The following is an 18,161-nucleotide window of genomic DNA, read 5'->3' on the forward strand; positions in this document are numbered from 1 at the left end:
ATTTTGAAAAATATGCATAAATTAGCATATTTAATGAGTTTCAAAATTCTGTGTAGAAGTTGTATATCCCCCGCCTAATGCTATCATATAAAGCAAACAGAACTAAAATCGGACTTGAAATGACGAAGAAGAAGTATTTTGAAATTGTGGACGGACGACAGACGACGGACGCCACGGCATAAGCTCATTTGGCAATTCGGGCCGGATGAGCTAAAAATGACAAACATATAATTTGATACCAGATAATCGTAAGAAAAAAAAGTTATCTTTATAAGGAGACTTGATTGATAAGGTCCATTGAGGAAGGCAATGATGGTCCTTCACATTTAAAACATTTTGAAACTTAGAAAAATCTGTCTTTTAAAAAAGCATATAATATAATCGCACATAAATCTTCACAAAAAAGTTATCTTCAGACAGTGCTCTCCTTTGGTCCAATGTGTCTGGTCTCGAAGGCTCCAAATATCTGCAGCATTGGTTCTTGTTTATCTTTCGTTAAATCCTCATCGAGGACGTTACTTTGGTTAAGGACCCGTTGGGAATGAGCTGGAGAGAGGTGTTCGATGGTTATACTAGGGATAGGGCCTTGGTTGGGTTGATGCCAATGGTGTAAGTTCGCTTTCTCAGAACTTTGGGTGCCCCCTGTCAGGTCTATATCTTCGTCATTGCTTTTCGCGACGATGTCCTCACCTAAATCATCACCGAGGTCCACATTTTGACGTTCTTCGGTGCAAAAGCTGGTGATGAATTTGCTTGATTCGTCCGGCTCATTATTGATGTGTGGAGTACATGAACTCCTTTGTGAGCTTTTTGATTCCATAAGTTGGCACATTTCGGCCTCTTCCACCGTACTGCGGCGAGAGAAAGACAGTTTGGCATTTGTGGCAGTTCTGGCTGGACTCTCGCAAAAAGCAGTATGGTAGCTTGAGGCATCATTGAAACTGTCCGTGTTGTCGTTGTTCTCATTCCTGTTGGGACTAGAAAAAAATTCCTGACCCCGAAGAGGGGATGGGGCCGGGGAAACCTCTTGACTCCGCTCTATCAAATCATCCAACCGCTTCTGTTTGATGACATCTACTGACGATTTCCTCCTGGTGTGATTCGGGAGGTAGTTTGTCCTGTCGTGATTAGCGACTGTCATTGACACATCCTTTCCTCGTTCTGACCTTCTCAAGAAAGGAAGTTTGCGACGGAGTGAGAACCTTGTCCAACCTGTCTGAACCTTCTTTGGGGAACATGGCTTGCCGTTACGAAGCCTATCAATTAAGGGGGACCCAGAGCCTCTCCTGGATTGATCTTGATCTGAGATGCTCATGTCAGGAGAAAGCATGTTACCGAAAGAGTCGCTGCTCAACTGGTACTGAAAGGATGGTCTATGAACAACAGAGTTTCCTGGGATTGTTGTGGATGTCTCCAATATTTCATTGGTTGTGGTCCGGTCTCCGCCTACAACTCCGTTGTAATCTCCAAGCATTCCTTCCTGGCTTACTGATGTTTGCTGGAACGGAGTTCGAACAGTCTGCATTGTGTTACTGGCCTGAAGCTGTCGACCAAGGCTTATGGTTGCTGCAGACCGTAAGGATCTTCTGCGCAGGACTGTATGGGTTGCAAACCTTCTCCAGATTGTCCTGCAATCTTTCTTGAACTGCTTTGTCAGGAGGGTGTACAGAAAAGGGTTGGCGCAAGAGTTAACAGGGAGTACAAAAACAATAAGGACCTTCGATCCTGCCAGCGGGATCAAGTCCTTGCCAAAGGCAGATGCTAATGCGAATATGGCAAATGGTGCCCAGCACACAAAATCTGTAAAAACCAGCAGGGACATTCTACGGGCCACCCGGGAGTCATTGGAATTCCAGGCATGGGATCCCTGAATGGAACAATAGATGCTGGTATAGCAAAGCAGGATGATTACAAAGGCTAGTCCGTTTGAAATCATTATAGTCGCAACGTAAATCAGAGACTTAGTATCATCGACCTTCACCGGAAGGCAAACGGCGTATCTGTAGTGATTGATGCCATACTTCAAGAGCGGCAAGGTCGCGATGGTGATTGCGAAAATCCATCCAATAGCCATGATGATGATTGCCCGTCTTAACTTCAACCTCTTCTCCAGATGCATGGCATGCTTGATGGCATAGAACCTCTCTAAGGTGATGGTCGTCAGGGTGTATATCGAGAGCTCGGAGGAGAACACAGCCAGGAAACCAGCCACCCTGCATCCATTCCCCAGCTGCCATTGGACAGCCGATTGACGGAACACACCGAGGCTCGCCGCATCCTTGCTCGCGAGGATACTGAGGTACAACCCCATGGCGAAATCTGCACTGGCTAAGTTACAGATGAGGAACCGAGGGACATCCATCTTGGAGTGAGATAGAAAGATGACAATGATGACGGTGGCGTTACCGACTATAGCGAGAAGAAAGACAAACCAGACGCTCACTCTGAGAAACCACGACCCAAAGAGATCCTTGCATGGGAGAAAGGGACCTGTATACGAAAGTAGAAGAAGTAACTCACATAATTCACGTATATTGTTATTTTGTCGGCAGCTTGATGAATTAAGTGTGCGAATCTTTACAATATCATATCTTAACAAGAAAGCTTTGTAGTTAAGTTTAGTCCCTATCGGTATTGTTTTTCTTTTCTTGAAAAAAAATTACATTAAAAACGAATAGCCATTCTTGAAATGTGAAAACATTGGCAGCAATGATTGTTATGAAAGAAAAAACACAAACTGTATCCTGTTTAGTTACTCTATTTCAGCGAATGGCAAAGACCAGAAATTACGTTCGTATACAACAATATGCATATTCTGTCCGTTTACCATATTGGATTTGGGTGTTTTGTTCATAGTATAAACAAGATCCCCATATTTTAATTCAAACCAAATGGCCATATGGGACCATGTCAGAACGGGCTTATTATCCATTTTACCTGGCAGAGATATTAGGGAAAGATTGTGTGAAGACATCATTTCGTCAATAATGCACGTAATATCTATTTGATACCCTTTGCTTATATAATTCTTATGTATGGACAAAATCACCTATTACCACTGACCACATAGGGCAAAATGGTGCTTTGTCCATACATACATTAATTATGATCTACACACCTGGCAGAGGTTTACATGAGATATTATAACTCGGCTGGATGAAGACTGCACTCCCTACATCGTGCATGTAGTAGTTATCTTGTATATCTAGGCTCGACTGCCAGTAATCTGAGTTGTCATAGTGGGAGCTTCGCCGGACGGACGGAGTCTCCATCATCGCGATGCTTGAAAACCAGCTACTGTTGTCGTCATCTAGAACAAAAAGTTCAAACATGAGAGAAACCATCTTAGAAGTGGTAAAAAGAAGTAGTAGTAGTAGCAATCAAAAACTTGAATCCAGTCTGGTCCCCATGAACAGGTGAGGTCCGACTTAACCTGCACTTGAAGCCATCCCACTTCTCTTTGTATGATCCAGTGCATCCTACAACCCCAACCCAACCTTGCTTCTTCTTTGACTTCTATGGTCATCCCCTTCCCCATGAGCTCTCCACATTGAAATCAAAAGCCTTCAATACAGGACTTTTCATGTTTAGATAGATATTTTCTTCTCAATCTGAAAGTCTGCATGAATTTCATGGCCTTCCATCGGCTAAGCAAGAGTCGATGAAATTTCTGCATGCAATGGATAATAAAAAAGCTCCTCTGATGACTCCAAAAAGCAATAAACCCTCATTATGAGGAGTCTTGCAAGGAACTACATTATTTTCCATCAATTGCAAATTTCAGATGCTAGTTTACATGTGATAGATAAATCTGAACTAAATGACATTAATTTTGTTGTTGCGAGAAGCAGAGCACCAAATCAATTGCATATTTTTTTAATGGAATGCATGACTTCCACGTGATTTGGGGACTTGAAATTGACTTACAATCAGTTTCAATTTTCTTGCAACACCCCATATCAGTGCCACAACGGGGCCTCAAACCACCAACACCATACTACATCAACCAAAACAGATCTCAATGCAATGAAATCGAAAACTTTGCCCAACTTCCTTTCCCAGTCAATTGTGGAATCACTGAAAAGTCACCTGAGAAATGGTCCGACCCTGGGAAGTGGGACCTCGATGACCATGTGATAGTCTCGGTCATTGGAGGGCGCTCTACTCTATCCAGTCCAAGATAGAGGCAGCAGTGGTACCCGTACGATGTTACAATGTGTTGGATACGGGGCAGTGAATCCGGGGGCGGGATGTCCAAGAGGTATTTATTTTCTGTCGTCTGAAGGGTGATCAAGGATGTCAGGCCCTCATGCGGCAGGGTTGGGAACATGTTGCTGACGAGATTGCTGGACAATGGAAAAGATAGCACAGAAATACAATAAAAAATATTTTAATAACTATTTGATATCTAGAGTAGATATGTAAACACCCCTGCACTGTAAAATTTTAGCCTAAAAAATAACATTACATGGCATATAAAGCTTACATAAAGCAATATTGTAACTTATATTAGACAATATGTTTTACGAGACAATAGACTTAACAGATTTTGCACTTGTAGCAGTACAGACTATAAAGGTATTAGCCCCAAGGATAGGCATTTCGAAGGGATAATAATGATAATACTGTTCGTGATGATAAAGAATGGCAATAAAAATATGAAGGATACAAATAATAGTCAATACAATATTACAAACTAGATAAAAAAACCTTACAGAAAGAACAAAGCTTATAACTATCATATTATTAGTCATTATTAGGTTATAATAATGATCCTTCCTCCTCTTCTTTTTTTTTCTTTTTTTCATCATTATTGTCTTTTATTTCTTCTTCTTTCTCCTCTGCTTTTTTCTTTTATCGTTCTCATTATCAATAGTATTAATATCATTACTATCATTATCATCATGATTGTTATCAATACTAGTATCATTATTGTTTGGTGTGTTATTATTTTCGTTTTCTTGGTTTTACTTACAGATGTTCGAGTTTTCCAACCGATACAAATGCCTGTGGATGTATGGCTGTGATTCTGTTATCACTAAGATCTCTAAAAGAAATACACATTACGAAAACAAAGTTCATTATCTGATACTTACATATCACATATTCATTTCCTTTTATATTTTATTTATTTCTAGTAAAACAATCATACACATACTGCAGCTAAAAAGCTGAAAATTTGTAGGTATAACAATTGCAAATATAGCATAAAACAACATTGTAATAATGACAAAACTAATGGTACATTAATAAAAATCCAGTATACAAAATGAAATTATGATGAAAATATGCACTTTACGGGTTATTAAGGAGATCGATAAAATATGGTATTGCACTGTGTTTAAAACGGAGGGTCCTGCATTTGTATTGCATATACTTTTGTTTATTGCGTAAGTCATGCCAACAATGTTCCTTTCCGGTAACTAGTTTTTACAATGTGGATTTTTGCTTACAGATACTGCAAAATCAGAGCATAATTATTAACGTCTATCTTTTAGTATATCTTGAGGAAAACATAAAATACAAATACTTAGTCAACGCCTAAATATTCAGAGGTAAGTAACAAGAAGTTAGACTTACAGCAAAGCCTTACAGTTAGCAATTCATTTTTATTTCTGAATGAAACTAGCACTTTTTTTCCAACAGAGTGTGGCTACAGATGAGTTCTCTGAAAGTGTTTCGTATTTCAGAATGGGATTGCATCAGTACAGTTCTCAGAATTGTCCAATTCATATCAAATCTAAACTTTGAACTACTCCACACCTATCATGTCTATCAGTGGCGTACGCAGGGGGAGGGGGTACAGGGGTTCAAACTCCCCTTATTTTTTATACCCAACCCCCCCCCTGAATTCAAAACCCTCTAAAAAAATTGTAGACTTTTTTCTTTTTCGTTTTTTGCTTGTCAAATTTTGTTTGAGGTACGGAACGGCGTAAAATTTGTGGTGAATACCTCAAACCCCACCCCCCTTCCTAAAAAATGTAAAGCCGCTGGGTGAAAAGAAGAAGAAAATTAATACAACTGCATGACATTTTAAAATACCCATATTTTAGCATTTTGAAAACAAGGAACAAAGTCAATCCAGTACACTTCCAAAATCTTTGTTTTTCAACGAGGATCAAATGACCACGTACTTCCTATTATAAAAATTCACTTTGTATCCTAGCAGTTATATGAATAGGTATATAAATCCAGACTATCGAATGAAGTACATGGTTTTATTGCAGAAATCCTGTTGTGGTAATTAACTCTACGGAACATAGACTCCCTTTAATATAAACGGGCAGCACCTCTGTCAGAGATAGGGGGATACCCCTCCATGACCCCCCCCCCCCCAAAAAAGGAAAAAAACTGTAAATAGGATTTTGGAAGAAAATACTAAAATATTAAATAAATACGAAAGAGTAAAAAAATAAAAAGGATTGGGTCAAATTTTTTTAAGTGCATGACAACAGAAACATGAAGACCACATTTTGGCCATCACCACCCCCCCCCTCCCCACCCATCGGAAATACTCAGTTCCCCGTTATTAAGAAGGTGTTTATACTCACAAGTAGTTGAGATTTTCGAGCCCGAGGAAAGCATCTTGAGGAATAGCCTGGATGAGATTTGATTTGAGAGTCAGGTCGAGGAGATGGAAAAGGGAGAAGAAAGGTTGACCCCTCAGTGAGGTTATCTGATTAACTTTCAGATCTCTGTCAAGATAAAAACGGGTAACGAAGAGTGACGGATACAAGCAAGTTCATGGACCTGTAGACACAATGCCGTTGCTGAATAATATGTCCAAGTCCGATTTTGATTGTGAGTGAATAAACTGAAGGGTTACTACTGAATTGAATAAAAGGCTCTTTTTACATAATCACACGTGTGGTGATATTGTATTGAGCGAGAAACTGAATTGATGAAAAGGAGTGGTTGGACACCTGCAATCACTAGCGTACCTACGGGGTGGGGGGCAGTCTGCCCCCTCCCCCCCCCCCCCGACAAGCTAAAACCCATGCAAATTACGTTTCCCTGCCCCCCCCCCCCTGACGAGCTTGAAAGACCCTTTTTTCTCTTTTTTTTTGCTTGTCAATTTTTTTTCTAGTACGAAATCCTTTATTTGTGATTGAAGACCTTTCTTTTTTTGCTTACTACTATTACTACTACTACTACTACTACTACTACTACTGCTACTACTGCTACTACTACTACTACTACTACTACTATTACTACTGCTACTACTACTACTACTACTACTGCTACTACTACTACCACCACCACCACCACGACTACCACTACTACAATTACAACTTAACCCACTACCAGTGCTACTAATATTAAGGAATTAAGGAAAAGATAATGGGAATGAGTCAAACCTTTTCTAAAAATAGTATTTTACTTACATCATTCTCAGTTGAGTGCACCCCGAAAGGTCTGGAATCACGCTGATCTGATTGGAGTGGAAATCACTGAGATGAGCAAAAAAATAACAAAAGTGTGATGTTTATATAATAATAGTAAAGCAATTACATAGATGACGACGATGATGATGATTGTGGTGATTTGATCGGAGAGCCGTGGTGTATTGGTTTTGACCCTCGCCTTGTAATTGAGGGTCGCCTTGAGGGTCGTGTGTTCGAATTCCACCGCAGCGTAATGTCCTAGCAAAGCATAAATCACACTTTGCCACTCTCCACCCAGGAGCTACACGGGTGCCCGGTAGGATGTAAAAGTGTTTGTCTAGCAATGTGTGCGCCTCATTGGTGACTGGCTGTAATACTCCACAGGAATTGGAGGATATGTGCATATGGGAAAGACTAAATCCGATGAATGGAGGAGATCGGTGGGGGGGGGGGGGGTGAGAGGTATAAGTAAGAGAGGGTAGGTGTCTTTCAGACTGAGCTTAAAGAAAATGAGGTCTGGAATACTAAAATAGAAGGAGTATAAAAACAAGTATTCAAAACGGAAAGACGAAAAAGAAGAAGAAAAAAAAGAAGAAGAAGAAGACAAAGTAGAAGAAGAAGAATTACTGTAGAAGAAGTAGAAGGAGAAGAAGAAAAAAAAGAAGAAAAAAAAGAAGAAGAAGAAGATGATGATGAACCAAGGGAAAGAAAGGGTAAATGATAGAAGAGGGAAACGTTAAAAGAAGAGAAAGAAGAAGATCAGGAAGACTCAAAATATCTTTTCAAAGAATCATTTTCAAAATGGGCAGAGCTTAATGAAAATAAAGTCTGGAAGACTAAAAAAGAAAAAGTATTAAAAAAAAGTATTCAAAACGGAAAGAAGAAGAATAAGTACCAGAATAAATAAAGGGGAAATGGGAAGGAAAAGGAAACGTTAGAAGAGAAAAGGAGAAATAAAAATAAAAAGGTGACTAAAAAACAAGAAAACTAGAAGTAATAAATGGTGTGCAGGTTCTTACAGGATATTTTTAAGAGAGGATATTACCGGAAAAAACCCGACAAAGTCTAGAATTACAATCTTAAAACAAAAGAACACCACAAAGAACTTTAAAAACCTCTTTCCCGCCTTAAGTGGGAAACCTAATCGACATAAAATTCCTTTGAATGGTCTACCTCCGAGGCAAGCCAATCAAATATTACAGGATTGGTGAGAAAAACGCCTGCAGATATCATCGGCAAGAGTTGTTCTACCTCGTCCACTCTCGCATCTAGGATATGGGCTGAAGGAAATGGGAGGAAACATTTCTAGAGATCCCATAGGCATAACTAATTACCGGTTATTGAACGAGACACCTGTCTCTGAGCAGTTAAAAGAATCTGTTACTAGGAATTCAGGATGAATATAGATATAGCGTCCTGTCATCTTTAAAAATACAATCGTGGTTTATCGACTTTGTAATATAGTGCCCACGTTTTTTTCCCGAAAGTGGATGTTTCATTATTCTGTCTTGGAAAAGAAAAACGAAAATATTTATTGATCCACATCGCACAATGACTTTGTATTATAGGATTCTAATTAGCCGCACGCAATGAGCAAAACCTCCTATCCATTTTATACAAATAGATGGTCGGTGATTTCCCCCTGACTTTTGCTATGAAACAAATAATGATTTCTCACCTGACTTCACAATTTTATATCTAAAAATTTGGCGGAACTTGAACACTTTAAAGGTCAAGTCCACCTCAGAAAAATGTTGATTTAAATCAATAGAGAAAAATCAGACAATCACAATGCTGAAAATTTCATCAAAATCGGATGTAAAATATTAAGAAAGTTATGACATTTCAAAGTTTCGCTTATTTTCAACAAAATAGTTATATGAACGAGCCAGTTACATCCAAATGAGAGAGTCGATGATGTCACTCACTCACTATTTCTTTTGGTTTTTATTGTTTGAATTATATAATATTTCAATTTTTACGAATTTGACGATTAGGACCTCCTTGCCTGAAGCACAAAATGTTAAAATAATGGAATTCCATGTGTTCAGGGAGGAATGAAACTTCATTTCACATGACAATGACGAGTAAAATAACAATATTTCATGTTTTATATAATATAATACAAAATAAATAGTGAGTGAGTGATGTAATCAACTCTTTCATTTGGATGTAACTGGCTCGTTCATATAACTATTTTATTGAAAATAAGCGAAACTTTAAAATGCCATAACTTTCTTATTTTACATCGGATTTTGATGAAATTTTCAGTGTTATGCTTGTTGAATTTTTCTCTTTTTATTCAAATCAAGTTTTTGTTGGGGTGGACTTGTCCTTTAAATATGTTCCTTTCTGTTGGGCTTCACTAAATTGTTTGAGTAACACTGTATAATAGTATCAGTGAGGCAGTGGCCCATACATACGCAGGCAAAGCTATTGCTTTTATGCGAAGAATGCCAAATTGTTTATACAATGTACATGTATCTGTTGATATACTTCTCTTTCTTTTTAATTAACCTAATGTTCATAACATAATAATGAATGCACCTCCACTATTCTCTATCTATGGAATTTATTAAAATATATATCGGCAAAGCGCAATCCCATCGACCTAAGCCACATTGTAAAAACTGTGGTGTTAAAACTGACACCAATTGGTGTTAATAGAGGACCACACCCTGAGATGTTAAAATAACACCCTAGAGATTGAACAGAACACCAAAGAGTGTAAATGTAACAACCATAGGTGTTGTAATAACACCTATAGGTGTAAAACTTACACCACCAATTTAACACCGGTGTAAAATAACTGGTGTGGTCCTCTATATATATGTACACCGGTTAACACCACAGTTTTTGCTGTGTGACTGCACTACGAGTGCTGATTTTCTAGTTTAAATTTGAAACTAGAAAATCAGCACTCGTAGTGCAGTCACTATGCAAGCACTGTAAGTGCTTAATTAGCATTTCATTTTTTTACAGCGTAAAAATAAAATCGCTGAAAAAAACTTTCTATTACGTCAGATCGAATGGGTCTATCCTGCACGCATCTATGAAGCAGTCGTCGCAATATCAAACACACAAAATGTCATTAATTGTTTAAGGCTATAATCCGATCCCATCAAAGATGGTAGATAAAAACCAAGAGGACCTTCTAAACAGAAGTGACAGTTTAATCATCCCCGCCCTCAGGAACTAGTAAAAGGGATCATGTAACATAAATATTTCATTTTAATTGTTCACATTATATTCTAAAAGTTTGCTCAGGTTGATGACATTTATTACATCAGATAGGGATGGGAACTGCGTCGACTGAAACAAAAATTGAAGATCGAAAGTGGATTGCACTGCTTTGCATTTTTTTTTTGTCGGGACATTTACAGATTAATGTCATGAACTTAAGCAACCCGATTTATTTATCCTTTAATTGGATTAACAGTCTGTTTTATGACTCGACGATCCATTCCGCAAATCATCCATAGCAATAAAATCTAAACAGGACTCCATTATCTGCCTTCAGCAGAAGGGCGCAAAATAAATGCTTGGGTTACGGGCGCGGGAGCAACGAAAACAAACTTCAAATAATTATAGTTGCAAAATGTATTAATTTAATGATTGCTTCCCATGCTTAATTTGAACAAGTAATTGAAATAAAATTCACAGTAAATGAACGTAAAAAGGTGACAGCAGAATGCACACAATTAAAGGCAATTAAAAGTTTCACATTTGATATTGCCAGATCAAATACTAAACTACTCAAACAGTGCCAATTTGTTCTCACGGAGAATGCTTCATTCTGAGAATGCCACCATTGAATAATATACACAATCTCTCGAATTATTACATTTTCCCTGTTTAACACTATTTCGTCTGAAATTTTATAAGGGTAGGGGAGAACTGACCAACATTTTGTATGGTCTCTCATTGGCTGAATGTTATAATAGCTATAGTTTTGGAAAATATACAATTTGAGATAACCATTAATAATACAGAGAATGAAATAACCTATTCATACAGAAAAACTAAGATGTTTTGGGAGTAAAGTACTTGATTTGCTACTTGGTGCCACAGTGCGGCATGGTTGTGTTGAGTGGTTAATAAGTGTTTTATCATTCAAAAGGGTCTATATTACAAGACTATACAGAAAAGAATGTTTCAATATGCTGGCAAGATGTGAATAGTTGACGACATGAGGTGGCGCTATTGTTCGTTTCTCTTACCATTTCATACCATTTATCCAATTATCAGACTTATCTTATCGTCATTTTCTCATCAGTTACACAAACCGGTGGTGTTGAAATTAAACACCGCCAGTACTATAACAAAGAGCACCACATAGCAAGCATATTATAACATCAACAACTTTCATAAAGAGTTGTTGATGTTATAATCAACAACTCTTTATGAAAATTGTTGATACATATTAACTCAAGTGCTAAGTAGTTAAACACTAATTGGTGTTTATCCTATTCGTGTTAATTATCATAGCACTTTATCATGTATACATAGTGTTACATTTATGTTCAAACATGATTACGTTTATTTATTTGTGGGACACATGAGGATGCACTATTCTCAGAACAACAACTGGTTTAGTCTATAACGCAATAGTTTTTACGATGAAAAAATGTTATCGGGAAGGGAGGGGGGTAACAGCACCCACTGGTTCCAATTATTTCAGACTTATGATTTTCATTACAGATCGAGCATGCGATCTTAAACACATAGGAATAATGCCGGAAATTTGTTTACATTTCCTCCTATTAAAGCCTCTTTAAACTGTGTGACTGGAGAGTTGAGAACAGCTAGTGAACCTTCAAAACCAAATCGGACATTATAGATTCATCTCTTTTAGATACAAAGAAAATTATGGTGAGATGAAAAGAAAAGATCGATATGTAATAAAGAAATGGTTAGAAAGGAAAATGCCTTGGATATTTTGCTGAACATTTTTGTTGCCCTTTTACTCGAGGGAGAGGATACACGGATCTCATGTTATATGCATCAAATCAAATGTTCCTCTTCTTCTAATAGTATAAGATTTATAAAATTATAAAAAAAAGTTTCTTTGCTCCGATTGATTTGAGAGTTCATCGCAAAACAAAGCACCCGCAAAAATAATTGATAATGGTTATTTGAAAGGCAACTATAATCAAAACAAAATTAACCACTGAAAATACACCAATCTGTATTCGGAGGCAGGATTAGCTCTTGACCTGGCATTTTATTAGATTTTACATTAAAAGAAATTTAATTATAAATGTACTGAAGGCATGGGTTTCGTCAATAACATTGTGAGTAGAGGTTTTAATTAAATCCAAATGACAAATCGAAAAAAATCGATAGCATTCCAGTGTCTCAGAGAAATCCTAACAGATATTACAAATCCACATAAAAAGTGGTTTTCAGTGAATTTCATTAAAATACCATCATAGTTAATCGGAAAGGACATTGAACCAGTGAATTAGTGTTTAAATGCATGCACCCAGCATTATCACCAGCTGTTTCGCAATTTTATCCAATGACCTTCATTAACCTTTTTTGTCCCCAAATATAGGTTAAAAATTTCCAATTGTGAAATCTTGACAAATAGCCTCCCCACCACCCTTCCTCCCTCTTTTTCTATAATTGATTAAAACAAATGAAGTAATAAATAAACAACAAGTGCATAGTTGATTACGATCATCGTGTTCATTGCAAAAGACACGAAATAACCCGAGTGAACGATTGTTTTCGTGCTTATCCTACGATCTGATTACGGATGTTTACGGTAAATGTATACGATTTTTGAACGGATTCACGATCAGTGCCCACGATTTTTATTAGCGCAGAGTTAAACAAAGCTCTTTAACATGTCGTACCAGCATCGTACAATCAACACATAATTGTGCATCGATGAACGTCGAGTCTCTGCATTGGTTTGCTTTTGGTCCCCTTTACGATGCCAAACATATGGAATCGTATGGTGACCTTATTAATGTACAACAAACAATTGTAGCACAAAGCTGCGGAAATGCCCCTCTTGAAATCATGGACTCACCAATCGTACAAGGATCGAAAGAGTGAAAGTCTCTTCAAGCCAGTGTGAACGCAGCCGCAGTATCAATTTATGGGATTTTTCAATAATTGCATTAAGTCAACAGTTACTCTAGAAACTACAAACAGATCCTGAAAAGCATTGATCATCCCGTCTCCGTTCCTAAACGCAATGGATCGCCCGTGTCATCGGGGGCAACACCGCGGCTCTTAAATTGCCAGCGCCAATTTTCCCTGATAAGTAGGATAAACGGGAAGTGCATGTATATTGAGCAAATTGAAGGGAGGGAGGAGGGGGGGGGGGTACCTCGCCTCGATTGATCATCTTCCGATGTCAGCTTCCATATATCTCCCCTTAATACTGGTATTCATTGGCTTCGACGGATGATAGTGAAGCTTATATAAATGGATCAATGGGATTGCTTATTGAGATGCATCGCTATAAGGACCAAGCATCACTTTACATTTTGCCCGTTAGCCAACCGTAGCCCGAGAGCATGCCTTTCCGTATAGGCTTAATCGAGAAGAATTAGAAATGTTACCCCCGTCCCTGGATTTTCAAGTAAGAAAAATACAGGCAGTATGTAACTAGATACATTTATCCATTCATGTCCCCGACTTCAGGTTTCAGAAGCGTTGAGACAAGGGGGCAGGTCGCCGTCTCTTTGGTTTTTCAAGTTGTACAAACAGAAGGAGAGAAAAGGCAAAAAACTAGGACCAAAAGGAAGAGAAAAAGAAGAAAAGAAACCGATCTTAGCCATGCAATTCTTTAAATACCGTTTGAGTAAATAATGATGTCCTATATCTTTTGATCGCGCCGTGCCCCGCATTCCCCCCTTGTCAAAAACCTTGTTGCCGCCCGAGCCTGATCTTATGGTAGAATGTTCTCGTATATCAATATATATTTGTTGTATAAGATAAATTAGATATACACCCAAATCTCCATACGTCAATAGGTAAGGATTGAAAACGTATTTTAATGAATAAAACGTTATAAACTGATTTCAAAGGAAAATAAAACAAATCGCGCCATTTTCGCACAAAGTATGAATAAAAAAGATCATCTCGTAATATTCTGTGCCCCTTCCCGTTTCTCGTGCAAATATAGCACACTACTCAGGGTGAAAACATTTTCTTTTCTTATTATTCTTGTTATTAAAATCTTATTTTAATATATTTTGGTTGGCTTGTCATATTTTCTCTATAGAAAACACATTACCTATTTTTATTTCTTTCCTGACATTTCATGTGCCCCCCCCCCATTCTAGAATCCTGGATACGCAATAAACACAAACTTTAGATATTCATGACCCACTTATATGCAATAAGATAGCAGGTATGAGCTTTAACGCTCCTCGATTTGCTTCAGTACATGCAACGCCCTCTACCGTTCTTTTTGCCTTGAATAGGTTCATATCTCACTAAGACAGCATACCGGCGATACGACGATATATTGCAAAAAAAACCCTCCGGTGTTGCTTTAACACCAGCCCGGAATCTATATATGTCCACACCAGAGAAGTATTGAAACAACACCAGTTTGGGATCAAACCGATGCTGTTTTAATACTAATTGGTGTTGTATTACCACCTATCTGGTGTTAGACTAATACCAAAACCGTGTTGTTTAACACTTCTCTGGTGTGGACATATATAGATTCCGGGCTGGTGTTAAATCAACACCGGAGTTTTGCAGTGTATATTGCTTGAGAGAAACATGGCAAAGTCAAACTTTGTTTTTCTATCTCTTTACTTATTATTTCAATTCTGTGTTCGCTCATCAGTTAATCAATTGATCGTAAGTTTGTTTAATATAAGGTATAATAATTATGCAACATTATGTAACGCTTAATGTAATAGTGTATACCCCAGCTGCTTTAGTACTGTTTACTCCTTAGCAGACGAGCCTAATTACACTCTTATTCCGTTGAGTGTTTTGATCTCTTACTGCTTTGTGCTTGTCTCAAAATAGGCAAATACTACAACATATCATATTTTAGGGATCTACAAACTAAAAAAGCGTATGCTTTTTAGGGGCTCACTTCATATACACGGATATTGATACTGAATGCTAATACACTGTAAACACTTTGGTGTTAAAACTGACACCAATTGGTGTTGATAGAGGACCACACCCTGAGGTGTTAAAATAACACCCTAGAGATTGAACATAACACCAAAGACTGTAAATGTAACAACCATAGGTGTTGTAATAACACCTATACGTGTAAAACTAACACCACCAATTTAACACCAGTGTAAAACAACTGGTGTGGTCCTCTATGTACACCGGTTAACACCACAGTTTTTGCTGTGTACGATTTCATTTTTCATGTTGACTCATTTGAAAAAAAATACATTATCCTGATTATGCATATATCTCAAGTCACATTTTTGTATGATTCTATATACTACACTGCAAAAGACATTGGGTAAATTGTTACCACCACGAGGGTAATTATGTGTCCAACCAATTTTGTGCAGTGTTTTACCCAATGCGGGAAGCATATTGTCCAGTAAGGTTAAGAAAATAAGCAGCAATTACTTTAGAATGGGCAACATTTTCATCACACTGGATAAATAAAAATGATCAAAAGAAATGCCCAATATTTTGTTGGACACATCATTAACCTTAAGCACTTTTACCAAATATTTTTAGAGTGGATGCAAAGTTCTTATTTTTGGTTTGTTTATATTCTTTATCTGAAATGAAATGAACACGAATTTAAATTTGATTCGAAAAAAGGAACATCTCTCCTATTCTACACTGTTAGAAAAATTATCCCTAAAATAAAAGAAACTCCTGCAGCAGAGTCTCGAGAACACCTGTAATCTTACCAGATTGCCTAATCTTACAAGAAAATCGGTATTTGGTGCATGGAACCTCACAAATTTCCGTTAATAAAACACCCTTTTTCCCCCTTTTTAAACAGACCTGTACTGTTGAATTGCAGAATAATTTCTGTTTTATGAAATTACAGAATGATTCTGTTATTGCTTTTTGCCAAATCTTCTTTCTTTTTTTCCTGTAAAATCAGGAAAAAAGAAAGATTTTTTTAACAGTGTATCTTAGATTCGGGATCAATATCACGATTTCTCTCTTCTTACTATCCATATGACTTACATTCCCAGGTCTTGCCCCCATTTTTATCTTATCTCGGAATAAAAAAAATCAAATGTTTCCAATTTTGCCTTCCTTCCTCCAATATTGGGCTTCCTCAGGTAATGGAAAATCAATTGAGAAGTTTCCATATATCGCAGCCGTATAGTTATACGATACAAAGCAATCCCCATTGGAACAGACAGCATTGGTTTTTACTCTAAAAAAAAAATGGGACCCTCTGCCTTCTTATCAGGGGCTGGACATATGAGAATGGAGAAACGTAATAATAACATATTCTGTCTGTTATATCAGTAATAACAATAATATATACATGTGGCATTCATGAGCCGCCGAATTATCTAGTTGCCTATTCAATGGCGCACTATATATTACCCCGGTTGTAGATCCAGCTGCTGAAGGCGCTTGGTGCTTTCGAGGAATCAATCCTGCCAGGTACCCATTCACATCACCTGGGTCGAGTGCAGCACAGTGTGGATAAATTTCTTGCTGAAGGAAAACACGCCATGGCTAGGATTCGAACCCACGGCCCTCTGTTTGAAAGACGAGAGTCAGAACCACTAGACCACGACGCGCCCACATAATTATTACGTCTAAGTGTATAATTTTCAATTGTCGTATAAAAGAAAATCATGATTGTGATTATTTCATAATTTGTTTGAGTTACGCTTTCGCTTAGAATTCTCTAATAAAAACTTCCATTGGGAGTGGAAAATGATCTGCATGACCCACTAGAAGAAAGGCTTATACAGCTGAAGAGGCTACCCTGGGATGGTAATAGTTATCATTGTTGTTATCATTATTATCAATATCATTATTATTATTTTCATCAATGTTGTTGTTGATGCTGGTTTTTATTATCATCAGCAGCAGCAGCAGCATAAGCATCGTCATCATAATCATCATCACTAGTATATTTCGCTGGGACAGAATTGCGTGAATTTATCGCACATTTTGTTAAGCATTTAGTGATCAGCTCATCTCCCTGTGGACATTGTGGAAATCACAAATGTGCCTTTAAAGAGTATATGAATGAATATAAGCCTTTCAGAGACATCAATCCCATTAATTCCTCAGCCAAGAAAGAGAATCGAGAGATTTCAGGAAAGAGAGATTGCTGTAGCAGTCGGAACGGACCCTAAGATCGGTACCGACGCACTTTGAATGTCAGCTGTAATCAAGATTATTGCTCTGAGTGTATTTCAAGAGCAATGGTTATGAACAATACATCAAAATTAAATTCAACACAATAAAGGCCTATATAGAGATTTTAAAATATATATGGATGAGGAAAGTGGGAGGGTGGAAAAGTAAGAGGAAAGTAGGGGGGGGGGGGAGACAATAAGTGAATTCTGAGATACGTTTCAATATAGATTTTTTTTAACAATATCCTTTACTGTTTTGATATTTATACATGCACGTTAATGTGCAGCGCAATCGAGTCTCATTCTTTTAAGAAACTAATGATTTCGTGTGTTTTTCTATGAACAAAAAAGGCACACTAGCACTGCATTGTGATCGCTTATACGCTGTAAAAAAATATTGGGTAAAGTTTTTACCTCCACGAGGGTATTTCCTGTATGTATTAAACCAATTAGGGGCAGTATTTTACCCAATGCG

General features: G+C 37.6%; 1 protein-coding gene across 1 annotated transcript in view; it reads right to left on the reverse strand.

The window, feature by feature from the left end:
- Positions 1 to 227: 227 nt before the first annotated feature.
- The window catches only part of LOC121421897 (leucine-rich repeat-containing G-protein coupled receptor 5-like), a 99,302-nt gene continuing 81,368 nt past the window's right edge, over positions 228 to 18,161 (reverse strand). The window contains exons 11-16 of the mRNA XM_041616698.1: positions 7,386 to 7,451; positions 6,552 to 6,695; positions 4,976 to 5,047; positions 4,090 to 4,346; positions 3,119 to 3,310; positions 228 to 2,490 (exon numbers count right to left, since the gene is read on the reverse strand). Of these exons, the coding sequence (XP_041472632.1) occupies positions 413 to 2,490; positions 3,119 to 3,310; positions 4,090 to 4,346; positions 4,976 to 5,047; positions 6,552 to 6,695; positions 7,386 to 7,451 (2,809 nt within the window). The 3' untranslated portion in view covers positions 228 to 412. The remainder of the gene's footprint in view (positions 2,491 to 3,118; positions 3,311 to 4,089; positions 4,347 to 4,975; positions 5,048 to 6,551; positions 6,696 to 7,385; positions 7,452 to 18,161) is intronic.

The sequence above is a fragment of the Lytechinus variegatus genome, chromosome 9 (assembly GCF_018143015.1).
Source record: "Lytechinus variegatus isolate NC3 chromosome 9, Lvar_3.0, whole genome shotgun sequence".
Taxonomy (NCBI): Eukaryota; Metazoa; Echinodermata; class Echinoidea; order Temnopleuroida; family Toxopneustidae; genus Lytechinus; species Lytechinus variegatus.